We start from the raw sequence: 26074 nt of genomic DNA on the forward strand, positions 1-26074 counted from the left end.
GGGGTATCACATTTGCAATTCAGAAGAGAAATGTGCGGTGAACGTGGAAGCATGCGCGCTCCCGACGTTCACACGCATGCATGGAAAAGTAACGGTATCCCCCAACCTATAAAAGGCAAAGAGACCAGAGTGTTTTTTTTTTCTCCTCTTAAGCATGAATGCTGTAAAGGGAAATGATTTGCCAGTTTTTACTGGGGTGGTTTATCATTTTTTCTTTATGTGTGTGTGTCTCTATGGGTTAAGATAAAGGATACCATTTATTTTTACCTGATAAAGTAATTTGTCATTTTGGTTTTATTCTGAATGGCTTACATGAAATCTTGTACATATGTTCAGGGCAGCTGGTAGAAATTGTTCCCCACAGCTTATCTGGCAACCATAAACAGTTTTTGAATATTAATAGGCTACTGTAATCCTATCACAAATGTGTCCTGTCCAGTTCTGATCCCCCTGAATCATTCACCACCCCCTATTGCACCCCCCACCTCTAGTCAGGAATAAATGTATCAGTAAAGAGAGCCGTGACCATTATAGTCTAAATGTCAGTGATTAATACACATGGCAACAGGATCAGCTGACGCTGACGGTGGCTTGACTCATGATGATGGGTATAACATTCATTTTAGGGTGTGTTTTCCTCCCCTCCCAGGCATTCAAAATACTTATGTGGAATCAGTTAAATACCTCAGGGGGTGTCAAACTCATTTTAGGTCATGGGCCACATGATGATCTCAAGTGGGCCGGACCAGTGAAACCATATTGTATAATAACCTATAAATAACAACATCTCCAAATGTTTCCCTTTCTTTTAGTGTAAAGAGGTACATTCTGAAAATGTTCACAATATTAATGAACAACCCATTTACAAAACAGATGGTGAACAACTTCTACAGTAGCTCATCTTTTGACTATACGACTAAAAATAAACTGCTGTTTATTTTCTCTGTTCTCAGTTGTCCTTGCAAGTTCTTTTATTCGCCATGATGAGTCTGATAGTGCCGCCGAATATTATATTCCTTGAGCACTGCACACTGGCTTCCCTTTGTGAAAAATGGGAACTGGTCCATATTTCTTGACACTCTGTATCCACTTTTCTCCTTTTTGACAAAGACATTTCCCACCGGTGGCTCTTACATGAACAGTAACCTACACTTGTCAGTGTTGTGTTATGTGGTAGCCTGTATATAAGTACGTGGGACATATAATAGTGTAACCAGCATAGGGCCTGCTACTCTTATTAGGACAGCACAGCCACCAGTGGACAAATAGGAATAGCAGTGTGTTTTATTAATGTCTTCTTTGCAGTTTTCACACTTTGCAAAGTGGACCTTTTGGCGGGCCCAGTTCTGGCCCTCGGGCCATATATTTGACACCCACTGACCTATATGTTTTATTAAGTTTGAATCTGTGTAAGGCTGCCACTGAAACAGATTCAAGGCACAAATGACTTTGACAGTTGTTTTTCCATACTTTTTTTTCAATTGAATTAATGTGACATTGGTCAGGAGAGATATATTTGATAATCTTTCTTCAAGGTTTATAGGCCAAAATTGATTAAAAGAACTTAGGCAAAGCAGCATATTTCGGGAAAAAATGATTAGTTTATAGTGTCCAAGCAATCATCAGTCTTCAAACCTCTCAGAATAAATTATCTCAGAGGAAGGTGCTCCCTGTCGTTCAGCATTTAAAGACTCACCGACAGAGAACCTGGTGAGATAATGTTTAGAGCCTGCAATATCCTCATTTTCTTTATGTGTGGTGCTGATTCTCATAACAGGACCAGTGGCAATTAAACTGATGTAAACAACTGCAATATTGCAGTGCCAAAATAGTGCTTGTGCTTATATTAAACTTATCTTAAGGGTAATGTGCATGTGGTGTCCAATTGCTTCGTCTTTACCCCCATTAGATGTCAAATCCAGACATATTTGAGTTTATCATCTGGGCCAGAGCAGTAGAAGCAGCAACCCACAGTCACCCCTCCCATGTGCCTCACTGACTCAGCATAAGGCTTCAGGCCTGTTTGAAAATGTATAGCTAATTATTATTGGCTCTTGTAGATATTGACTGAGCGTTTGCCTGGTAGCAGGCCTCCTAGGGCAGACTAAAGTACATATTAGGATATTAGTTTAAGCAATAAGGGATAGGGTGTAACCATCATTCTCTTGCACGAATGACTTCCATGCATGTTTTCTGTTTAACTTTCTTCGAAAATGAATCAAGAAAACATTACAGGATTGCATCAGTATTACAGGAACTGATGTGATAATTGATTGCCTGATGGGGATTTACTTGTTTTAGACTCATTTTTGGTTTTCATTATATTTGTATTGTAAATTAAGCAAATGCTCTTCTAAACAAATGACAGCAAAGCCCTTGAAAGTCACTGCATCACGTCTTTCCCATTTGTATTCAAATGCTGTTGCAGTGGGGTCAACTCTCCTATGACTTTCCTTATCTGTGCAGGTTGTTTTGAGATTATTTAAACTATAAATAAATAAATAAAAATCCAATGTTTTCATTTTTATGATAACAAAAACTGCAGAGGCTAAGTCAACAGAATAATGTGGAAAATGTCCTCAGCTGTGTCGTGATGTGATGCAATACAATATGATAACTTTATTGTCACAATCAGTACTGTAATGTCAAGTCTATAGATTAAAGGTGCTCTATACAATATTCAGAGCATTACTATAGCAGCAAACATCTATTTGCTATGAAAAGATATAGTGGATTATTACACTGCGTTGTTGAATACTCTATTCTGATTGGTCAATCATGGCGTCCTGCAGACTGTTATTTCTTTATAGCAGTGTGTAACAGACCGTTGCTATGGGCGCAGTTCTGATGTCCAACTCTGGCAGACCGTTTTTGTGTCAAATTATTGATTTCTTAAGTAAGTAGCCGTGTAATAAGCGGGATAATATACAGCTAGCGGGTCATTGTTGTGGAATAAACCCCTTCAGGGCGATGCAAGACCCCTCCGCTTGCTGCCGCACCGTCCTTTTTGGGTTTATTTCACAACGGTCACTATACATTATCCCTTACGTAATGTCTACCTGAGCAGAGAAAGAAGTCACTCTCCCTCTGTATATGTTGTAATCTGAGCTCCTCCATGTTTCAATGGCATAGCTGGGCCGGCCGCGCATGCTTTTAGTGCATGTTAGTGCATGTGAGCGTGTCCCACTTGCTACTTTGCACTGCACTGGTACGGCGGTTACAGCTGAGGGCATCGTCACGCGAGTGACCCATCCTCCGGTCCCCCCCCCCCCCCCCCCCCCCCTCCAGATTAACACTGTTTCCTCTGTCAGCAGTGTTAGCTGTGAGCTGCCAGCTCAGCTGTCACCATGTTGAGAGCCGTGCGGAGGCAAGATAAATGCTTCCAATCTTGCATTTGGCACCTTTAATTAGCTCTGATGTGGAATTTGATGGGTGACTTCTTGCTAATATTTCAATGAGTTCTACAGCAAAATGCTCAAATTCACTCTAATTAACTGATACGTAGATTCTATTGTTTTAGCTACTTTACTTAGATTGCAATTCTTTTATCATATATTACATTTTCCCCAGTTAATGGGAAACCCCATAATAGAACGTTTAGCTTAGCGGAGCATGAAGCTGGTATGTACACATGGCTTAGTGCAGCTGAGCAGAGTGTATCCTCTTCAAAACCCTATTCATGCAACCATTGGATTTCAGGCATGGATGACTGCAATGCGATCCACCCCGAGCAGATTATCTTTTGAAACTACAACAGGAAAGAGGGAAGCGGGCTGAATTTCCTCCCATTCCAGCTACATTATTAGAGTGGACACATGCAGTTCAAGGTCAAGGTGGCTTTATAAGCCCACATAGGCAATATTGTCTGCATTTTAATCTTCCTATTTAAGGCAAAATTCCCACATGCACAATCATTATTTAGTCAAATATATATAGCGACAATAGACTGGTTTATTCCATTCATTCGCTGTCTGTTCTATTCTTGGGAGCAGAGACAATCTGGCATGTTGTTATTGGGCCTTGTGGTGGAATTTCCCGTACAGCAGGAGGACTCACTCGCCTCAGAGTCTATGTGTACAGTAGCAGACTGAAGACAGAGAGTGAGCCATGATGATTCAAATAGACAGAAAGATCAGTAAAACTTCACTATTGCTTCAAAAAGTCTGAAAAGACCAAATAACATTGCATTCACTACACCCCTGGTTGAATATAGATGTATTTGGATAGGTCTAAAGGGGATATTTTTACTTCCTTGTGGCATATAAAAGCTATAGTATATCAATATCAATATATATACAGTCTCCTGCTGAGATTCCTGGATATCAAAATAATCATTTTCTGTTGGCCAATGTAATCTTTTGGCACAAAATCTCTCCGCCCACTGGAGATTCAAGGCACTCTGAGTTCCCTTGTGTATTATTATATCTGGTTTCAACTGCTCAGTAATGGAGGATAAATAATCAATATACAAGCCAGGAACCTGCAGCCTCAAAAGACATTTGACAACATTTTTATTCAACATGATGTAACACACGTCACCATGTCACTCCCATAGCTAATGCATTCATACTGTGAAAATGTGACATCATTGTTTGTATGTGGGGTCAACGACATCTGTCACAGGAGGGGTGGAGGCTGAGTCAGACATCTGTGTGTTGGCGAGGATAAGCTCTATCAATGTTGTTGCCGTTTGTGGTCACAGGGTTGAGATCATGGATTGCACAGGATCCAATTACAACAGCACCATGATGCTTGTTTATCCCGTACAGTTAATAAATCCTCGGATGTGTGGGCAGGACAAAATGTGGATGAAGAACCATTTTGGTGACACAGAATTGTGAAAATAATTTTTTTGGTGGGATTTCTGGAAATACTAATGCAGCACACAAATGCAAAACAGATCCATGCTCTGACTTCTGGCACTATATTGCCTGCTTAGCTCTCTCTCTCTCTCCCTTGCAGAAACCTCATCACTTTATCTGGACTCAGATGTTTTTCCCCTCTGGCTCCCAGTGTAATGACCTTTCTCTTCCGGCCAGAACGGAGAGTCACTCCCCATTTTCCATCATAGGGCTGAAAACGCATCTCATTAAGAGGGATGTCATGTCACCCACTCAGTTTCCTTTCCGCCGTATCGTCATCCTCTATGTGCACTTACCTAAAAAAAAAAAAAGAAAATCTCTCCTGACCTTTTTTATTTCTTAACATGGCATGTCTATCTTACTCAATTACTGAGTCGCATGCTGTTGCCAGGACAGCACTGACGCTTACTCTCTTCACTCTGCCTCATACCCTTGTTTTGGTTGTTGTGTAATATTGGTCATAGGAATTGAAATGTAGAAAATACCCTCATTGTCAGGTAACAACAGTGACTCATCTATAGAGGATGGAACCTGCCAAAATAAAAAAAAAATTAAAAAAATGAATAAATGCATACATTTAAAAAGAAATTTAAAAAAGAAATGCAAAATAAACAAATAAATAAAAACATGAAAAAATAGATAAAAAAATTATTGAAATTACATACATAAATAAATAAAATGGCAAGTTAAACAGAAGAGTAAATAAATAAGGGAATTAATACAAAGATAAATAAATAAAGAAGCAAATTAAAACAGAAATATCAATTTATTTCACATTTTATTAATTAATTAATTGATGGCTACATTTATTTTTAATATTATTTTTGCTACATTTAATGACATTTATTTATTGAGTCATTTATTTATTTATTCATTTATTTTTTTTATTTTGGCAGGTTCCGTCCTCCATAATTCACCTCATGCCTTCACTCTGTCATAAAATTGTTCATTCAGCTTCAGTGAGGTATGTTAATCCTGCAAGCTTGGGTCTTATGCAAAGCAAAAAATCAACTCAGAAATGCATTTGGTTATTCATTTGGTCCATTTGATTAATACTGAATACTGAACCTCAAAGTCTTGATGAATTTGTTTAGCACCCGAGCTCCTTCAAATATATCCTGAATACATTTCTGAAACAGCTAAGAGGGAGGGAAAATAAGCAACAAAAGGACACCATCTCAGCACTGGAGAGCTCCTTCAGCGACAGGCTGCTCCACCCAAAGTGTGTGAAGGAGCACTATCACAGGTCCTTCCTTCCTGCAGCTGTCAGACTCCACAACCAGAACTGCTCACAGTAGACCACTTACACACCAAAAAACTGACAATAACCTGATATTTTCAGGTGGAATTTCATTCATTCATTCATTCTCACTGTGCAATATAATTTTCCACTTGTGCAATTTTGTTAATAGTCTGTTTATTGTCAATACTGTATATACTGCTCCCATTTTAATACTTCCTTCTATTTAAATGGTTCATATTGTGTTACACTTTGTTTAGCTCTTTTTTACTGTGTTAGCTGATGCATCTTGTTTTTTTGCACTATCCCCTTTGCTGCCATACACTGCAAATTCCCCCACTGCGGGACTAATAAAGGAATATCTGATCTTATCTTATCTTAAATAACTAAATGAGGAGCTGCATGTGTGTTTTTCATGTGTACTGTAGAGTAAAAATGATCAAGGTGAAAGAATAAGGCAGGAATGAGTTGTTTTTTTTCATGTATCTTTGTTGCGGTATTGTACAAATAGTGTGTTTCTTCTTTTATCCTGTAGAGGTCAGTGACGCTGCTGAGCTGCGTTGACTCTACCATAACATAGACGTAGAAGAAGAAGTAGGAGGAGGCGGAGCTTGATGTTTGAAAGTGGCGGGCAGTAACAACACTCAGCTCAGAGGAACTGGTTACAAGAGGCTGAGGACAAGAATTAATGGAGTTAAAGTAGACGCTTTATTAAGAGTTTTTTATATTAGTGCGGTCCATTATCAACCAGAACCGCTGAATGCAGTCTTCGTGATATTTAAACGTTGGAGGAAACGGGGAAAAGGTACGTTAAGTTAAATTCAACGCCTTGCTAATAACTAACTATGCTAGCTGACTAGCAAGTTAACGGTGCGCCTAATTATCATCCGTCAGCTGGGATGAAGACAGCTCGTTTGGACTGAGTAAAAGTACATTTCCATATGAACTCTTGCTTTTTACACAGCTTGGTTCTGATCTGTCTGAACTCAAGGATGGACTTTAGGCTATGATGTCATCCTCAGATTGATGGTGAATAATGGACCAACTCCTTGGACACCATGACAACAGCCAGGGGAGACATGGGGGGACACGAGTCACCACTAGGAAACATAATGCTACTCCCAATTAAAACTGATTTGGATGTCTCAAACTACAATATGCGAGTGTTCAGTGATAGTGAACCTACTGTAGAGTGTCTTTGACGTTATTAATTATGGAGACAGTTATTCACGACATAATTTGAATAGCACATTGTAATTTCTTTAAGGTAGATTTGCCCTTTCATTTCAGGGCTATAATCCTGGCCACTGTTGTAACTAGTCAGTTTACATTGCTTGCCTTGCAACCACTGGCACACACACACACAAGAGATTTGTGTTGTTATTTTTTTACTCCCTGGTGTGCTCTCTGTGCATTTTTTCAGGTGATATTATATTAACTTTATGTATGTCCAAGTAATATGCAACACTAATGTATATACCATTCAACCATGATACCAGAATTCAGTATGACTCAATATACTGATGTCATGGTTTAATATTTTTTTAAATACAGCAAAAAAATTGTAACTTTCAACTTTATCAAGTTGTGATGTCTTTTGTTGGTATCATACAATAAAAAGTCAGCAGCAACTATTGTTATTTAGATCTTTTCTGCAATTGATCTCTAATTCCTCCTCCAGTATTCATGCAATACATGTCTGTTCACTTGATGTTTCATCATTCATGTCAGCACTGAAGACAAATATATATATAGATATATATATATATAGATATATAGATATAGATATATATCTATATATAGATATATAGATATATATATATCATCAAAAGTAAAATGTTCTGGAGAATCTTCCTATTTTTTTTTTTTTTAAAGTTATTTTTTTGGGGGCATTATGACAGGACAGTGGATAGAGTCGTGAAAGGGGGGAGAGAGAGAGTGGATGTGGAAAGGGCCACAGGCCGGATTCGAACCCGCGGTCAGGACCAAGCCTTAATACATGGACGCCCGCTCTACCAACTGAGCTAACCCAGGCGCCCGAATCTTCCTATTTTAGCAGAGAATGAACTACTAGGCTATCTATCAGAACTCCCCAAAACGGATAGCATTGCCATCTGAAAGGACTAAGTTATGTTTAGGATCATATTAACGTTCAAGTAGTTTATTGACAAGAGTATTTTGAATAGGCTGTTATGTTGTGGAAGCGCTGTGAATGTGAACAGACCCCCAAGTCATGTCACATGGTAGCACATGTCGGTTGGATGATATTACAACTTAAGGGGCTGAAACTCCACAATCAAACAATGTTGGTTACATTATCCTTCAGTATTTAACACTCTTATCAACATGGGAATGTGCAAATATTCTTGCTTTTAGCAAATGTATGTATATATTTATTATTGGAAATCAATTAACACACAACAATGACAAATATTCTCCAAAAATCCTCACAGGTACTGCATTTATCATAAATAATATGCTCAAATCATAACATGGCAAACTCAAGCCCAACAGGCAACAACAGCTGTCAGTGTGCTGACTTGACTATGACTTGCCTAAAACGGCATGACATTATCATAAAGTGGGCATGTCTGTAAAGGGGACACTCGTGGGTACCCATAGAACCCATTTTCGTTCATTCACACATCTTGAGGTCAGAGGTCAAGGGACCCCTTTGAAAATGACCATGACAGTTTTTCCTCGCCAAAATTTAGTGTAAGTTTGGAGAGTTATTTAGCCTCCTTCTCGACAAGCTAGTATGACCTTAAGTATTCTGGTTTCATATAATGCCAGTATCTTCACTTTAGCTTTAAAATTAGCCCGCTACAACCGTAGAAAGTGGTATTAAAGAAATTAGTGGCGTTAAAACAAATTTGCGTTCACTCTGACAGCCCTAATTAAAAAAGTGGTTGCCACTGATGGCAACCAAAGGCCAAGAATTGGTTGCCAATTTCTCAAACCATTGCTGTTGAGCCCTGCATTGCAGTCAGTATCAATACTTAAATTTGAGTGCTGTCACTTATTGAAAATGACGGTTTTTCATAGTTTTCTGTCCATTCAAAATATTTCATGACATGTTATCTTGCCACATGACTGGACTGCTATTACTTGGCTTCATTATGATAACCTCTTGTGTTTCTTTTATCACTAGGTATATAGTCTTGCATCATGACGAATGAGGATGCTAAGGTGATCCCAGTGCGGGTTGCCTTGCGATGCCGCCCGTTGGTACCTAAAGAAATCAATGAGGGATGTCAGTGCTGTCTCACTTTTGTGCCTGGAGAGCCACAGGTGTGTGCTCAACAACAGTTTAAGAAAATACTTATTTCCGGTCTGTTTCGGAGTAATGTTTTGTACCACGACCATTATATCCACGTTTATACTGTATAATGTGTTTGTTTTTTTTCTTTAAAGCCCATGCCACTACAGTATGCAGTATGTGTAAAAATAGCTAAATTGTTGTTTGTTTTCAGGTGATCGTTGGCACAGAGAAGGCTTTCACCTATGATTATGTATTCGATCTCATCGCTGAACAAGAGGAGGTTTTCAATTCTGTGTCCCCCTTATTGTGTGGGCTTTTCAAAGGTAGCTAGCTAGCTATGACTTTTAACTTTATGATTTATTGAATTCAGTAAGAACATTTTTTTTTGTATTTACCCCCCTCCTGGGAGGTTAAAGTGCAGGTTGGGCAACATAAGATTCATGGGTTTTCTAAGACACTTCAGTGGGGACTTTACTGTCCAGTGGCTGCACACAAATGAAAATGAAAAATATAGTTAAAATGGCTAAGATGTCAAATTATTATAAATATCTCTTTTCTTCTTGTCTTTTGAATCATTTTGCATGCTCACTAAATCGTCCTTTTTGTAGGCTACAATGCCACAGTTCTTGCATACGGACAGACGGGGTCAGGAAAGACCTTCTCCATGGGAGGAACATACACATCAGCTCAAGAAACTGATCCTTCAGTCGGAGTTATTCCACGAGTCATCAGAAGGATCTTTGAGGAAAGGGAGAAGAGGACAGACTGTGAATTCTGTCTGGCAGTATCCTACCTGGAGGTTGGTGGACATGTTATTTACACTGTGTTTTTATGTCATTTAGAAATGTATTGTGGCATCCAGCAAATGTTATTTCATTGCACAATGGCCTTTTAAAATAATTTACTTAAGCTTTTTCCTTGTTTGAAGTAGATCTATAATGAAGACATATTGGACTTGCTGTGTCCCTCAAAAGATAGACCTGGCCTCAGCATTAGGGAAGACCCTAAAGAAGGGATTAAGGTGAGAGACTGACATGTTTACAAGAATGAACATACATATTGTTGCATTTCTTTGAGGCTTAGAGTAGATGGAAATATAAACCTCATTCTATACCTTGGTGACATCTTTTAAATCGGTACATGTTTTCAATATAATATGTCATAGTGTGCCAGCTTTTGTTTTTATTGAAAATCACCTGTTTTCCAGATCATGGGTTTAACTGAGAGGCAGGTGTTCTCTGCCCATGAGATGGTGGGTTGCCTGGAGGTTGGAAATTCTGTTCGCACCGTGGGTTCCACAGCGATGAACGCAGCATCCTCACGCTCACATGCTATCTTCACCATCACACTGGAGCAGCGCAAAGGGAAAGACAAGTCAGTTTTGTGCTGTTTTCTCACACTATCACTTTGGCTAATATTACTCCCCATTTAACCATAAGGCTGCATTCACACCAGATCAGCGGTGCGACGAAAACGCACAAACAAAAGAATTGGTTGTCATCAAATAGATGTTTAATTTTGACTAAAATTTGATTTGATTTGATTTGATTTGATTTGATTTGATTTGATTCTCGTGTTTATGCTGCTGTTTTTCATAAAGATAGATCCTATATGATATCTCCCCTGAACTAAGTTAGTGTGTGAAGTGAAGGCACACAAAGCAACATATTGAAATCACCATCTTAGTTGAATATTTGTGTAATCTTTTGTTGCAGAGCCGACTCGGTTGTGTCAAAATTGCACCTTGTGGATCTGGCTGGTTCAGAAAGGCAAAAGAAAACTAAAGCGGAAGGAGATCGCTTAAAGGAAGGTAAAGTAAATATGCTTTTCTTTAGTTTTACTCAGTTAACTCTCAATTTATGATTCTCCCAATGATGTAGTATAATATTTCTGTGTTGTCTCTTTGTATTGTAAAAGTGCCCTTAATAACAGCGTTTCTGTTTTGATGCTGTTCATTTTCATCTTCAGGCATCAGCATCAATCGTGGCCTTTTGTCTTTGGGTAATGTGATCAGTGCCTTGGGGGATGAAAGCAAGAAAAGCACCTTTGTTCCTTACAGAGACTCCAAGCTCACCCGCCTGCTACAAGGTAAGCTTTGATTTACATGTTCAAAAGTTACTCAGTGGTCATTAGTCTCTGATACCATCCTCACTTTGAGGCCCTTCAAACATGAGCAAATCATGTTTGTAAAGCAAACACTAGGCTGCTTCTCTAGGCTTTTATTGTCCAATGGAAAATGTTTCAATTTGCTCTATTGATGGCGTTGTTTACTGGCGAACTGTAGTGTTGATATCATAGACTGTATATATGGATGGACGATGCGTCTCCACCTCCTTCCAATGTACAAAATTAAATATCCTGGTTACTAGAGCTGCCCTCTTGAGATTTTGATAGCTTAACTTTCTATTTGTTTAACGCAAAAATGGCAGCAATACTTGTTAATACACATCAGAACAGGCAGGCGTTCAAAGCACCAAAGATGCAACATAGTAAAAAACAGAGGAATGATTTTACTAAGCACTCTTGTGAATTTTTTTTTTCTTGTTTGTCATCAGATTCTTTGGGAGGCAATAGCCACACTTTGATGATTGCGTGCGTCAGTCCTGCAGACTCAAACATGGAGGAGACCATCAACACGCTGCGATATGCTGACAGAGCTCGCAAGATTAAGAACAAACCTGTAGTGAATGTTGACCCCAGAGCTGCAGAGATGAACCGTTTGAAACAGCAGGTACAGAAAATGTTGAAGATTGATAGGACAGAAAGTGTACACACCTTAGTTCTTCCATTTGAAATATAATAAATGTCTTGATTCATACAGCTTCAGGAGCTGCAGGTGATGCTGCTTCATGCCCGCGGAGGAGTCGCCCCGGTGCTCTCTGGGTAAGACATAAATTTTCCAAATAAGCCCTTGTCCCACCAGGATGTCTGATAACTGCACCCAGGGTACGTATTACCCATAACGGTAAAGGTCGCTCTGTCCCTCTGTTACAGGCCAGAGTCAACGGAGAAGGTGACTAAGCTGCTGGAAAGGAATCGCACTCTGCAGGATCAGAACAATAAACTAAGCAGGGAACTGAGCGAGGCAGCTGGACATACCGCCCTCATGTTTGAGAAGATCATTATGGTGAGCCAGACCGTAACAACATGCACTAACCCTTCCTCCAAAGTCATCATTGAAAGCTGATGGAAAAACTGTTACTACGAGTGGTGATGTGTTCCTTTGTACCTATGGGTAGCAAAAATTGAAATAAAACACGTACTGGTTTAAAAAAAACTAAACTTAAAGGACCAATATGTAATATATTTACTGTAATAAATCATAAAATGTCCATGATATGGATGGCTTCTTTGTCAACAACACTGCAGCCAGTACGTTCTCCTTTTGAAATTTCCATTCCGGTTTCGGAACGTCTGTTTTTGTTTTGGCTGGTGTGATCCCGTCCACGGTCCATTTTGTCACCACGTTGCCACATATGAAACAAATTGGCATACAAACACAGCCTTCTGCAGCCATGGTAGCAAGCAAACAAACTGGATCAACAGAGATTACGTTAACGTTAGATTTTACCCGACCTGAAAAGCCTCGGCACATCTCTCTGGTCCGTGTGCAGCTGGGCTATCAAGGCAACGAGTAATTGAGTCACACAGCAGGGAAAATGATTCCGACTACTGCTGGTGGCCAGAGGCTAACACATTCGTGTCTAGAAGTTAACCCTCAAATTGCGAAAACGTTAACTGCCATCAGCCACACCAGGGGAGCAGATGAGCCACGGCTCCATGTTTTGAATTTGGACTGCTGTTACCCATTTTATACACTAGCTGTCAGTGCTACATATTACTCCTTTCATTTACACAGGTTTATCTCTTAGATATTGTTTCATGTCACTGTTTTATTGTCACCCATCATGTTTATCACATTGTGTTTGCTTTATTTTATAGGCGGAACATGCCAATGAGAAACTACAGAGCAGAATAGAGCAACTGCGGGACCATGCAGCGTGAGTTTACAAAGGCACTGAGGACGGGTCTAACAGAGCTTAAAGAGGACACAGAATACTTGAGCTGTTCTTATTGAAAGCTTTGTTGTTGTTTTTTGATGGTCTGAGTCAATTCTGTTCATGATTGCAGAAATTTTTATGTTGACCTCTGCCACAACGATCATATTAAGCCACACTCTTTATGTTTATTCATTTCAGATGTACAGTGGATCTTGAGAAAGTGTTGGAGACACTGGAGGACCAGGAGTTGAAGGAGAACATTGAGGTGATGAAGAACTTGCAAGACATCGTCTTGGAGCTCAAGGTACACAAGTCGTCTTACATTGTAATCCACAGCAGTGTGTAGTAATGCTGATATTTGCATTGGACATTATATAGACTAAATTAATTCATTTTAAATATAATTAATGTGACAGTACAAATGTTTTTTGTGGTCTTTTTTTATTATAACTTATGTAGCAAGTAGAAAACATTTTTAAATCCAGCACTGTTGGTTGGATGTTTGTAATACTGAATTTCATGGTTTCCTGTTGTTGGTTTTTCTAAGAATGAGAGTGCAGGCATCGCAGCTTCCATCGATGCCATGGCTGCAGGAGAGGATGGACCTGAGGTGTCCGGGAATAACAGTAAAGATGATGAATCCCCATCAGTACGTTGACATTTTTTTTCTCTTATTGTTTACATTAGATGATGATGATTAAAGGGGCTCTATGTAAGAAACAGAATTTGCTTTAACAGTGACACCTGTGGCCGTTAAGTCAACAACAGTCAGCGCCCTGTGGCTCGCGCTTGCACTACGTAGACGCAAGCATCATTTAAAACAGTGAGGCGACACACACGAGACGGGATTGACAGCTAAAAACCACAATATCACTTTATATTTCACATGCTTGGCAGTAATGTTAGCTTACCTATCTCATAGGAATTTTTCCCAATTTAACCAAACGAAGGTCCCTCCATGAATCGAAGGCCTGGCCGATGTTGATCCTAGTTTTCCCCCCGACTTCAGTCACATTCCTGTTTTGCAAGACGTGCTTCACTAGATACAACTTTAATTTGTTTGTGCTTCCGTGGAGTTTGTGTTGGAGTCTAAGTTGTGTTGGGGGCTGGTCGTTTGTTGGCGTTAGCGGACTCCATTTCTTACCGAACGTTAGCTACGGTTGCACGCTGTTAGCCCTGAGGCGGAGCTGAATAGAGTAAAGGCACTTGCGAGCGCGCATGACGTCACATCTGTTGACAGCAGTCTACAGGCTGATAGAGGAAGCCCAGAAAGTCGCGGAAGGTCTAATTTTTTTAGGTTCGGTTACAACCTGTTCACACATTGGCAATAAATAACGATTCAAAAATGTTTATACGTTTTAAAAACTCACATAAAGTCCCTTTTAATATCAAAGATACTTTACAAAATTGAGAATTCTGTAGTGTTGTACTGAATGTGCACTTTTTGTACACATCGTGTACTGATAATGACATTCAGTATTTTTTGTAGTAACACATTTCTTTTCTTGCACGCACGTATTAATCAAAGAATAAAGTCTTTCTCCTCAGCCCTTATTTCATTTATGAAACAAACTAAAATGTCCCCCACCTCTAACACATTAAACAGGAAGACACTGGCATTGTTGGCAAGGAGTCCTCGGAGGGCTTCACAACTCATCATGCACTGCGGCAGGCCCAGCTCTCAAAGGAACTGATTGAGCTGAACAAAGTGTTGAGCTTGAAGGAGGCTTTTGTGAGGAAAATGTGCCAGAATGACACCCAGTTGGAGCCGATGCAATCAGAGCACCAGGTAAGAGGATTTTGTTTTATTCATTTCTGACTCTCACAGTAATCTAAAAATAATTTAAATTTCAGTTTGTTCAATTAGATGCATCTTATTTGATTTTGTGTTCGTTTTTTTAAGGAGATGCTGCATATTATACCTTTTTTAAAGTTACAATGAAACAGAAGTTAGAGCATCTTTGGCTTCGGTGATGTGATATTTTCCCGAATGAAACTGTGTTCAGGATTTATTTGCGAAAGGGATTTAAATCAAACCCTACAGGTGTGATTGGATCGCTCAAAGTGGCTTAGCGAATATAGTGTGTTGGAGGAAGAGGATGTTGTTCTTCCATTAACTTTTTTGTGGATACATATTTAGCATATAACAAGAGATGAATGAACAATGAGCACAGGGACATAAGATTAGATCTTGCAAAACACATTTTTGTTTCCACTACGTGATGCCGTACCATCCACTAGTTAACATGAGCTGTGTGGTGCGATTGTTATGGTAACACTAATGGTACTCGGTTCCCATGAGAATGGGTTGAACGAGTTTAAAGCATAGTCTTTTGTGTGATTATATTAATTGAGCCATATTATTTTAATTTTTGAGAAATGATTGACAAGTTTTAATCTTCTTGGTTGTTACATTTTTATGTGTTACAGAAAAATGTACAGTGTCTTCAGACTGCAGTGGATTCTCTGCAGAAGGAGAAAGAGGATCTTGTTTTGGCGCTTCAGTCTGCAAAGAAAGACACGAACCAGGCGAAGTATGAACACTTAGATTTGTTGGCTGTGGGTTTGGTTGTGGCTGTAGCTTCATAGTTTGGCCATTATTACTAATTTGTTTTGACATAAACTTCATAAGTATGAATGTCAATTGGTTAAAATATTTAATCTTGATTAATTGCATGATTGTCCATAATTAAAATTGATTTTAAAGGGAGATTTGTTAAGTATTTAATACTCTTATCGACATGGGAGTGGGCAAATATGCTACTTTATGCCAATGTATGTATATATTTATTATTGGAAATCAATTAACAACACAAAACAATGACAACTATTGCCCAGAAACCCTCACAGGTACTGCATTTAGCATAACAAAAGATGCTCAAATCATAACATGGCAAGCTCAAGCCCAACAGGCAACAACAGTCAGTGTGCTGACTTGACTATGACTTGCCCCAACCTGCATGTGATTATCATAAAGTGGGCATGTCTGTAAAGGGGCGACTCGTGGGTACCTATAGAACCCGTTTTCATTCACATATCTTGAGGTCAGAGGTCAAGAAACCCCCTTGAAAATGGCCATGCCAGTTTTTCCTCGCCAAAATTTAGTTTTAAAATAAGTAAAGTGGAGCGTTATTTAGCCTCGTCGCAACAAGCTAGTATGACATGGTTGGTACCAATGGATTCTTCAGGTTTTTTAGTTTCATATGATGCCATGTATCTCCACTCTAGCTTTAAGACTGAGCCTAGTACAACCTAAAAATCGCAAGTTGCATTAATGAGTTAAAGAAATTAGTGGCCTTAAAACAAATTTGCGTTAACATGTTATTATCGCGTTGACTTTGACAGCGCTACTCATAAGTCTTAACTTTTTACTTCCTATTTCATCTGACATATTTCTACCTTATTCTAGGCTCAGTGAGCAGCGGAGGAAGAGACTGCAGGAGCTTGAGAGCCAGCTGACGGATATGAAGAAGAAGCTTCTCGATCAGTCCAAAATGCTGAAGCTCAAAGACTCCTCCGTTAAGAAAGTTGGCAATCTCATGCAGGAGATACAGGTAAACAGTGATTTTCTTTACTCTCCTCATCCTCTGATTGTGAGGGGTGTTAGGTATAGGTATAGATATGCATTAATACCATTTTGTATGGATGTTGGAAGATTTGATCTAATACCATATCTGTGTACATGAACCAACATTATTGTCATAATGATGCATCACAGAACTAAGTAGCTGGGTCAAAAAGCTATCTCAATAATATTAAAATGTACTTGTTAATCTATTTAATGTTGCATATGAACCAAATAGCAGCGGCGATATATCTTTGATGTATTTTGCCAAACATTTTGGGGAAGAAAAAAATCTTTGTAAAGACCAAAAAAATATTAAATCTATTTCTACTTTTATCACATGGCATTACCATGAGCAGAGTCGGCCTAGAGCATTGCTGATATTTGATACGATGCCAAATCCAAGCCACAGTAACGCTTTGTTCTCGCAGGGTATGAAGACCCAGCGAACACAGCTGATGAAGCAGATGAGGGAGGACTCTGACAAGTTCAGACACTGGAAGAACAAGAAGGACAAGGAGGTGCTGCAGCTGAAGGAGAAGGTATGTGGAGATCAAGTTCCTCGCTGCAGGACATTTTCTTTAATCAACATTTTTTTGTTCATAGAATTATTAAATCTTGCTGCTAAATTCTTTTTTTTCTGTTACTTATTCATTTAGATTAGGCTACTTGGCTTCATGAAACCCAACTCTTTTTTTTCTGTTTCACAGGATCGTAAACGCCAGTATGAGTTGCTTAAACTTGAGAGGGATTTCCAGAAACAAGCCAATATCCTGCGTCGTAAAACTGAGGAGGTGAGACCTCTTGGTCTGTCTGTGCAATTTAATTTACAAGCTCTACATGTAAATCTGCTGGATTTCATATTTTCAACATCTGTTAAGTAGCTACTACTGCTACAAACCTCTGAGTCACTCCCCCTGATTTTCAATTTCTGCAAGCAATTCAGTCTGAATATTGAGCTAATGTCAGACTGTTCGAATTAAGTGTAACTGGAAATGATATAAAGCGGCTTATTGCAAGTTTTTCCCCTTTAGGCTGCAGCTGCAAACAAGCGGTTGAAAGATGCGCTGCAGAAGAGAAGTGAGGTAGCAGACAAACGCAACAGAGGAATGGAGGGAGCTGCTGCAAGACTTAAGGTAATAAAACTTGTTACAGGGCTTCTCTGTAGTCACAAAGACTTAGACTAGACTTAACTAAGTGCAAAAAAAAAAAGCATTATATCTGAGCTCTCCCCACCCACACGCACACACAAGAGTGGAAAGCAGAGCAGGGGCCACAGCGGAGAGAAGGTTATATTTCACTCCAGCTGACGACAGTGCTCGTTATCCAATATGTGCAACAAAATCCACCCTTAAGGAAGACATGAGTATGTAATCAAACAGCTGTTGAACAAGCAGAATATAAACTCGCAGAAATGCAACGTCTTAATCCGCTGCCGGAACGTTTTACATTACCATACAGAGCTCATTATGCTAATAGAGAATTGTTGTGAACGAGCTAAAAAACAAACAGCAATTGTATGTAACGGTTTCAGCCTTTCTAAACGTTATGTCTCAAATCATAACATGGCAAACTCGAGCCCAACAGGCAACAACAGGTGTCAGTGTGCTGACTTGACTATGACCTGCTCCAAACTGCATGTGATTATCATAAAGTTGGCATGTCTGTAAAGTGGAGACTCGTGGGTACCCATAGAACCCATTTTTAGTTACATATCTTGAGGTCAGAGGTCAAGGGACCCTTTTGAAACCCTTTATTCTAGGGATGGTGGAGGCTCTAAATAGGGGTGTTGTATTAGAAAGAAAAAAACTGGTCCACCAAAAATATGTGTTTGCCCTCTCAATATTTTTGTATTTGTAAGATAATCGACCCTGAAATTCCACATCTCTAATTATTACTGACTGAGAATTTAAACAACAGTTGCAAATATGTTTGAAGGTGTGAAATGTTTCTGCGTAATCAAGAATATTGACCACTCTTTTGAGAATATGACGACTGATTTTACTGTATGGTCCATATGTAAATATAAACCCCCAAAGGAATCCACATTAGACAATGAGAATGTTGCTGCCTTAACTCTGTGACTGTATTTATGTTTCCAGAATTGGCTTCTCAATGAAGTGGAGGTGATGGTGAGCACAGAGGAGGCCCGGCGCCACCTCAATGACCTGCTGGACGACAGAAAGGTCTTGGCTCAGGAGATCAACCACCTCAAACAGCAGATCGAGGCAGGGGACCGACCCGCTGCCAAAATCAGGGTGAGATGGAAATTCTCTGTCGTTGAGCATGCACACTTATGACGAGAATACACACAACTGAGAATAAGTGAGACATCCAGTGCACCAGCGATGTAGAAATGTTAACAAATGAACCAATTCTTTGTGGTGTCCTTCCATGCAGCGTCGGACGCTGATCATCTCTGAGCTGGAGACCCATGGGGCGCTGGAAACGCCTCTGACCAAACAAGTGGAGAACCTGGAGACAGAGATGGACCTCAGGTGAGTCTGACAAAGCCACGCTTAAATGTGTCGAGCATTCATCGTACTCGTCTACACATCATTAAATGCACTCACTGACAGCTATATGTGGGTTTTATTTCATGTCATTGCTGTAAAGATTCTGTGACTCTTTCAAACCACAATATCAGTTGTAGAAGACACTGAATTAATTTTGTACGTTATTGCAGGAATTGTTCAGATTTGCAGAGTGATTTGTCTTTTAACAGGAATGCCCAGATAGCCGACCTTCAGCAGAAAGTTCTTGTCGCAGACGGCGAGGGGCGTTTGAAACAGCGTCTCGATAGCATCACAAGCATAGTCGACGCCAAGTATGCCCTGAAGCTCCTCATGGCTGAGGTGAGCAAACGCTAATACATCATTTTATATTCACACCTGTGTGTTAAAGGGACAGTGTGTAGGATTTGGCAGCATCTAGTGGTGTGGTTGCAGATTGCAACCACACCACTAGAGTACCCCTCCGCTCACTCCTCCCTTTCCAAGACTGCTGTAACGTGAGCCACCGAGTGCAAAACCGTGGTAACGCTTGTCTCGCTCAGAGGCCATCCTCACCATAATAGAGTGCTACAGGAATGAGGTCTAAAACCTGTAAATGAGTTCTTCCGGTTCCCTTTGTCTGGAAGTCAATGGGTTTTTAGTTAGATGTCTGAAATAAAGTTTGTTGTTAACACAAGCTTAAGAGATTTTAACGTTTTGTTCTATGACATAAAACACATCAAAAAATATACCACTCGAAATGTAACACACTGTTCTTTTAAATTAGTAATAGTACATTCATTTGTTGCCTTCATGTTTCCAAGAAACATAATTTTTTTCCCTTTTTATTTAGCTGGTGTCTGCTAAAACAGCCGGTGGCAAGCTGGAGAGCGAGCTCAAACAGGAAGCTGGGAATGGCCAAGATTTAAGGAAGATGCTGGCTGAGGAGAGAAATGTGATGTCAACCATGGACATGGAGCATCAGCAGCAGTTGGTGGAACTAGAGCAGAGTCATCAAGAGAAGGTGCTCATAGCGTTTACTCTTTTACCAATTTGCATCTCTTTTTAGAGACACGCATAACTTGTGAAATGTTCTGTTCTATATATATTTGTTTTTTCCCCCTTTATACAGGTCCTTTACCTCCTTAACCAGCTGCAGAGCAAACCCATTTATGAAGAGTCCAACGAAACCAAGCGGAAAGATGAGGAGAGTGCAAAGGAGAAGGAGCTTCTCCAGCGCCTCAAAGTTCAGGTTTGTATCCACTAGCTGAGGAGTGTTTAATCAACCTTTTGGCTCTGCATTTCTCCTTGTTTTTAGGAGGAACAAAAAGTTAAATCATGTGGTTATTTGTGACATCATTTCAGGAAGAAGAGCTTGAAAAGCTACGAGAATTAAGTGAGCAGAACCAGACGCTGTTGGAGCAGAATGAGCAATATAAACAGGTAACTGTTTATTGTAATGATCAGATGACAAATCATTTGCATTAGACATAAATTAATTACATTAAGCATTACCGCAGGCATGAAACGCTTACCATGGAAGAGCACAGGTTTGTAACAATGTGAAGTGCTGCATTTATCTTTACTAAAGCAGTGTGTGTGTGTGTGTGTGTGATCTCAAACCCAACCATGTCTAAACTATGCTTGTTTTTTTTCCACAGAAACTCTCATTGGTCCACCTGGCAAGTGGAAAGAAAATCCTTGTGCCCACGACCACCAATGAAAAGAGCCAGGATGACTCGTTTGACTACATTCCTCCAAAGGTAAGTTATTACAGATATTCTACCTTCCTGTTGTTGTTGTTGTTGTTTTTTGTTTATACAAAAACGTTTTTAATGTAACTTGGCTAATGTATGTTATTTCCCCATAGTCACTGAACATGTTTTAGTCAGTTCTAGGACTGTCAATCAATTAAAATATTTAATCATGATTAATCACGTGATGAAAATGGCCATGCCAGTTTTTTCCTTGCCAAAATTTTGCGCAAGTTTGGAGCATTATTTTACCTCCTTTGTGACAAGCAAGTATGACATGGTTGGTACCAATGGATTCCTTAGGTTTTTCTAGTTTCATATGATGCCAGTATCTTCACTCTAGCTTTAAAACAAGAACCTAAAAATCGCAAGTTGCGTTAAAGAAATTAGTGGCCTTAAAACGAATTTGCGTTAGCGCATTATTATTGCGTTAACTTTTACAGCCCTAGTCAGGGCTTCAATGTTTAACTGAAACCAAGCGTGAATGATTCTACAAACAATATCTTTGATATGAAGAAATAACTAGATGTGAAATTGTCTGATTGAGAACTTGGTGGATATTCACTATAAAGTCCCAAGTGTGTTGATTTTCTTTCGTGTTCTCTACCAATCAGCTTAAAGGGAAACGCATCACCACAGCTAAAGCGAAGCAGAATATGGCCATCGACATCGACGAGCTGATGTCTCCGAGTGAGGATGAAATTGAGGTGGACGAGTGGCATCCTGAGAAACCTGAGAAGGGACGCAGAGCCTCAAAGAAAGCAAAAACAACTGGGGTAAGACTGGGATTAGGATCGGCGTTCAACTTCAAACTGGTCATTGAAACTGAAAGATAATGAAAGATGTCACATTATTCAAAATGCACTGGATAAATGAAAAGCAGATTAGTGCCCTCCAAAGTCAAATTCTTGTTCATTTGAGCATTTTATCTAGTTGCATCTCTCTTTAAAGCTAGTAATGAATCTGCATACTAAATTTGTATGCATTACATTGTTATAAGAATTATTCAGAGTACGCATTTCCTCCGGCTGCTTTGGACAGTGCTGAGCTGTAAATGGGTTTTTTTAAGGATCAGGATAGTTTGGTTCCTTATTATGCAAAGAAATAGATACAAAGAAATATCACGATTTCTCTTTCTTTAGTGTGCTTGTAAAGGTCGCTGCGGCAACAAGTTATGCAGGTGCCGCAAAGGAAAGCTGACATGCGGCGAGAACTGCCAGTGTGACCATGAGAAATGTCGAAATATGGATATCCAGGTGCTGGCTGAGGTGAGTTATCGAACGATTTCCAGTTATCTACAGATAATTTACACTATTAGTGTGATGCAGGAAGATTTTGAAAATATTTGATTTTACAGTAATTGCAAAAATGACTCATGTTTCATGTGACTATATCACTTTCCAATTTCCTGTTTTCATGTTTGTAAATCAGACTGTTAATAATAGATCTGTGCTGAGACATCTGTGAGTTGGATAGACCTTTTAAAAGAGCAGACATTTTGACAAGTCATAGTAGAAAAAAAAACAGGCAACAAGGATAACTACACTGAACATTATGGCAAACTTCAATGTAATAACTGCTCCATACAGTAAACGCTCATCTGAATGAAATGGGGGAGGGAGAATGCGACATCTAGTGGTTAAATGTATCAATAGCACCTTTAATAAAGATAACTTTTTGTCATATTTGCTCAAAATGTCACTACCCTGAGAGTAGTACATGAGAGATAATTGTGAAAAAACTCATGTTCCTCTGTGTTCTCCCAGTGCTCTTAATGACATTTGGAATATTTCACCGCGCCTGAAGGAAAACAACCAATCAGAGCAGAGGAGTCTGTAAAGTAATAATTGATAAACCGTAATAATAACCTGATACTAGTTTAACAGATTACTATGAAATTTGGCATTTATTGCCACAACGTGTTTCTTCTCAGATTTGTCTTTCATTGACAACGATACCTTGATTTGCTTCGTTGAATATATTGGATGCTTTGATTAAAATACAATGCAGAACAATAAGCATGTTCTCAGTTTTGGACTTTTTTTTGTACTCATTTCAGGACCCAAGTCAGACAAAAAATGTTTCCAGGGACTCTGCGTCTCTTCAAGATCTCACATCCGTCAGCCCTGACAACACCACATTCTTCAAGCCGCCGTCTTGTACACCCACGACGAAGGTAAACTGTCTCCTTCTGAAGGAATAATCATCCATGCGGTGGCCTTGGGAACGATTGGCATGCATGTAGCATGCCTGTTGGGCTTGAGTTTGCCATGTTATGATTTGAGCATATATTTTTTATGCTAAATGCAGTACCTGTGAGGGTTTCTGGACAACATGTGTCACTGTTTTGTGTTGTTAATTGATTTCCAATAATACATTTATACATACATTTGTATAAAGCAGCATATTTGCCCACTCCGATTTTGATAAGAGTATTAGATACTTCACAAATCTCCCTTTAAGGTTCATTTTGAACTGATAAAAAAATGTACGATTAATTTGCGATTAACTATGGAAAATCATGCGATTAATCGTAATTAAATATGCAATGCGAATATGCAATGCTTGTTGCCACTGGAACTTTTAAAGGAAGCAATGCAGAACGTACTAATGGTGTACTAATGTGCATTATTTCAGGTGCTAAAAGAAATCGGAGACATGGGACACACCACTGCAGACCTGAAGTTGATCAGGAAACCTATCTTGCCAGAGGAAGAGGAGGAGGAGGAGGAGGAGGAGGAGGATGGCGACGACGATAAGGACAGAACAACAGTCAGCTTCCTCAAGAAGAAGAAACGAATCCTGACGAGTTTTCAGAACAGTTTTTTCTCCGGATGCACTCCGATCAGAGAGGAATCTTAATCAGGACAGAGCAGGGTCAGCCTTTTTACCTTTCCTTATGTTTGTCATTTAAATGTTCTGTCAACGTGTTTTTCTATGTGACTAAACTGTCGTGTACTGTAACATGAAAAGTAGCTGTTGATTCTAAGACACTTTGTTTTCTTTAGAGGGTAACTGTGAATAGCATCGAATCTTTTACTGGAATTCACAATGAGATGATCAAGAAGCCTGTACATAGTATTTTAGTTTAACGTGATTATTTCCTATAAAGTAAGACTAAATTTGCTTCACAGTCGAGCAGTTTAACACGAGTACTATTCAACACATCATTATAACACGTCTTGGGGAGCAACCTTTTAGGTTTTTATTGTGCTTTTACTATCAGAGCTGAATAAAGTCTTACAGTCAAATCTTGTTTTTAAAGAACAAACTGTTCTTCTTTTTTGTCTGAATGTGTACCAGTGTTTATCTCAGTGAAAATAATTTATTTAATTCATTAGTCTTTTACAGTGCTACTTCTTAGCGGCAGTTAATCTTCGTGGAAAGTTTTTTGACATTGAATTAAAAAAGTTAAATCTTAAACTTAAATACTGCATTAATATTATGCTAATCTAAATTTTTACTTTTGGTAAGGGTTACTTTTACCCCATATTGAGTGGTTTATACTAGCACACACGTTTATTTCCCACAAATGCTCAAAAGAACAAAAATAAACCGCAAAATCACATTATGTCTTTGGTTGTTTTGAATATTGCAGTTTTTCATGTTTTGTTGCTTATTTTCTTTTTCTTTCCATTCATTTCTAAAATGACTTAAACACCTGAGGTGTTGTCAAGACCACAGTCAGTGCACTGGATCTTATTGGCTGTTCTTTTATGAAGTTTTACTGTCGCACATGTTTTGTGTCTATAACAAAAGCCTCACATTCTTTCAAGCGCTTTCTGGGAGGTTTCCTTCAGGCAGAATTATTAGCAGAGAACACACAAGTATTTCCTGACACATGATCCACAACATTTTGGTGAGCACCATTTCTATGTTCCATGTTCTTAGAATGAGATGAATAAAATAGTGCAGTTAATATACAAAATGTACAACTGAGTCATGTCTGCATCATTGTTGAATGGTTTAGGATCAGATGTTTTTAGAGTAAAACTGAATTTTGGAAACCAACTAATTGTCTTTTTATCAAGCAAAACTGCTAAACGTTTAAAGGATCTCTATAGGATACTCAGAGCATTAATATAGCAGCAAACAACTATTTGCTATGTAAACATACAGTATAGTGGAGTAATGTCTACCTGAGCAGAGAATGAGAGTTAACTGATGAGGTTGGTTTGCAATGACTTCATTTGGACAGCAGAGGTCCTGTTTGAGCCCTCTTTGATTCTTTTGCAGTGAAAATGGAAGGTCAACTTGTCTCCCCCTGGCTGCTAGTATACTTTAAGGCATTCGCAGTATGAACATTGTTTGACATATCACATTATACTATGACATCACTCTATACTATGACACATCCACTATACTGTGACATATCACACTATACTATGACATCACATTATACTTTTTCAAAAAAATAACTTGCTCCCGCACACACTTGTCTCTTCTTTATTAGTCATCGTTTCGGTCAACAAGGACCTTCATCAGGACATTAAGAAGAAAAAATGGTGGCGTGTGTTTTTTTAAATACCACCAAATCAATGTGATTGGATGATTAGAAGTGTCTGCCATTCCTATTGGTTGAGGAAGTGACATCATCACATATCCATTGCACCATGAAAAAAGGAAGAGAAGAGAAGAAAAAATACATGTCAAACAAAGAACATCAAACATACTTCACTATTGAAGGAAAATACTAATAATCTTACCATAAATTATCACATGGCACATGATCATAAGTATATATAGTTACACATTAAAAACACTGCTTGGTCAATTTACTAACAGCAACTCAAACAAGATCAAAATGCCAAGCCATCATTATCATTACAGTTAAGTAGAAGTTTTATATTTCACAGACATACATTCAAATCTAATTTATCATTGAGCCCAAAGTGGGT

The 26074-nt window shown here is 39.0% G+C and overlaps 1 protein-coding gene across 2 annotated transcripts; it reads left to right on the forward strand.

Moving 5' to 3' along the window:
* Positions 1-6686: 6686 nt before the first annotated feature.
* Positions 6687-24744, forward strand: kif4 (kinesin family member 4). 2 transcript variants are annotated; one of them, XM_074610764.1, is made up of 31 exons: positions 6687-6904; positions 9252-9393; positions 9576-9687; positions 9973-10163; positions 10296-10385; positions 10572-10738; positions 11080-11174; positions 11333-11452; positions 11920-12095; positions 12186-12247; positions 12359-12491; positions 13307-13365; positions 13564-13669; positions 13913-14014; positions 14972-15154; positions 15796-15899; positions 16775-16919; positions 17362-17472; positions 17641-17724; positions 17965-18066; positions 19033-19188; positions 19331-19428; positions 19656-19785; positions 20276-20446; positions 20555-20674; positions 20788-20865; positions 21084-21185; positions 21791-21952; positions 22319-22444; positions 23236-23352; positions 23814-24744. In XM_074610764.1, exons 2-31 carry the CDS (start codon positions 9271-9273, stop codon positions 24036-24038), a joined length of 3750 nt encoding a protein of 1249 aa, XP_074466865.1. In that variant the 5' UTR covers positions 6687-6904; positions 9252-9270; the 3' UTR covers positions 24039-24744. The 2 variants fall into 2 exon arrangements, with proteins under 2 accessions (XP_074466865.1, XP_074466864.1); XM_074610763.1 differs by having other exon boundaries at positions 6688-6907; positions 9254-9393.
* The last annotated feature ends 1330 nt before the right edge of the window (positions 24745-26074 follow it).

This window comes from Sebastes fasciatus, chromosome 16 (genome assembly GCF_043250625.1).
Source record: "Sebastes fasciatus isolate fSebFas1 chromosome 16, fSebFas1.pri, whole genome shotgun sequence".
Taxonomy (NCBI): domain Eukaryota; kingdom Metazoa; phylum Chordata; class Actinopteri; order Perciformes; family Sebastidae; genus Sebastes; species Sebastes fasciatus.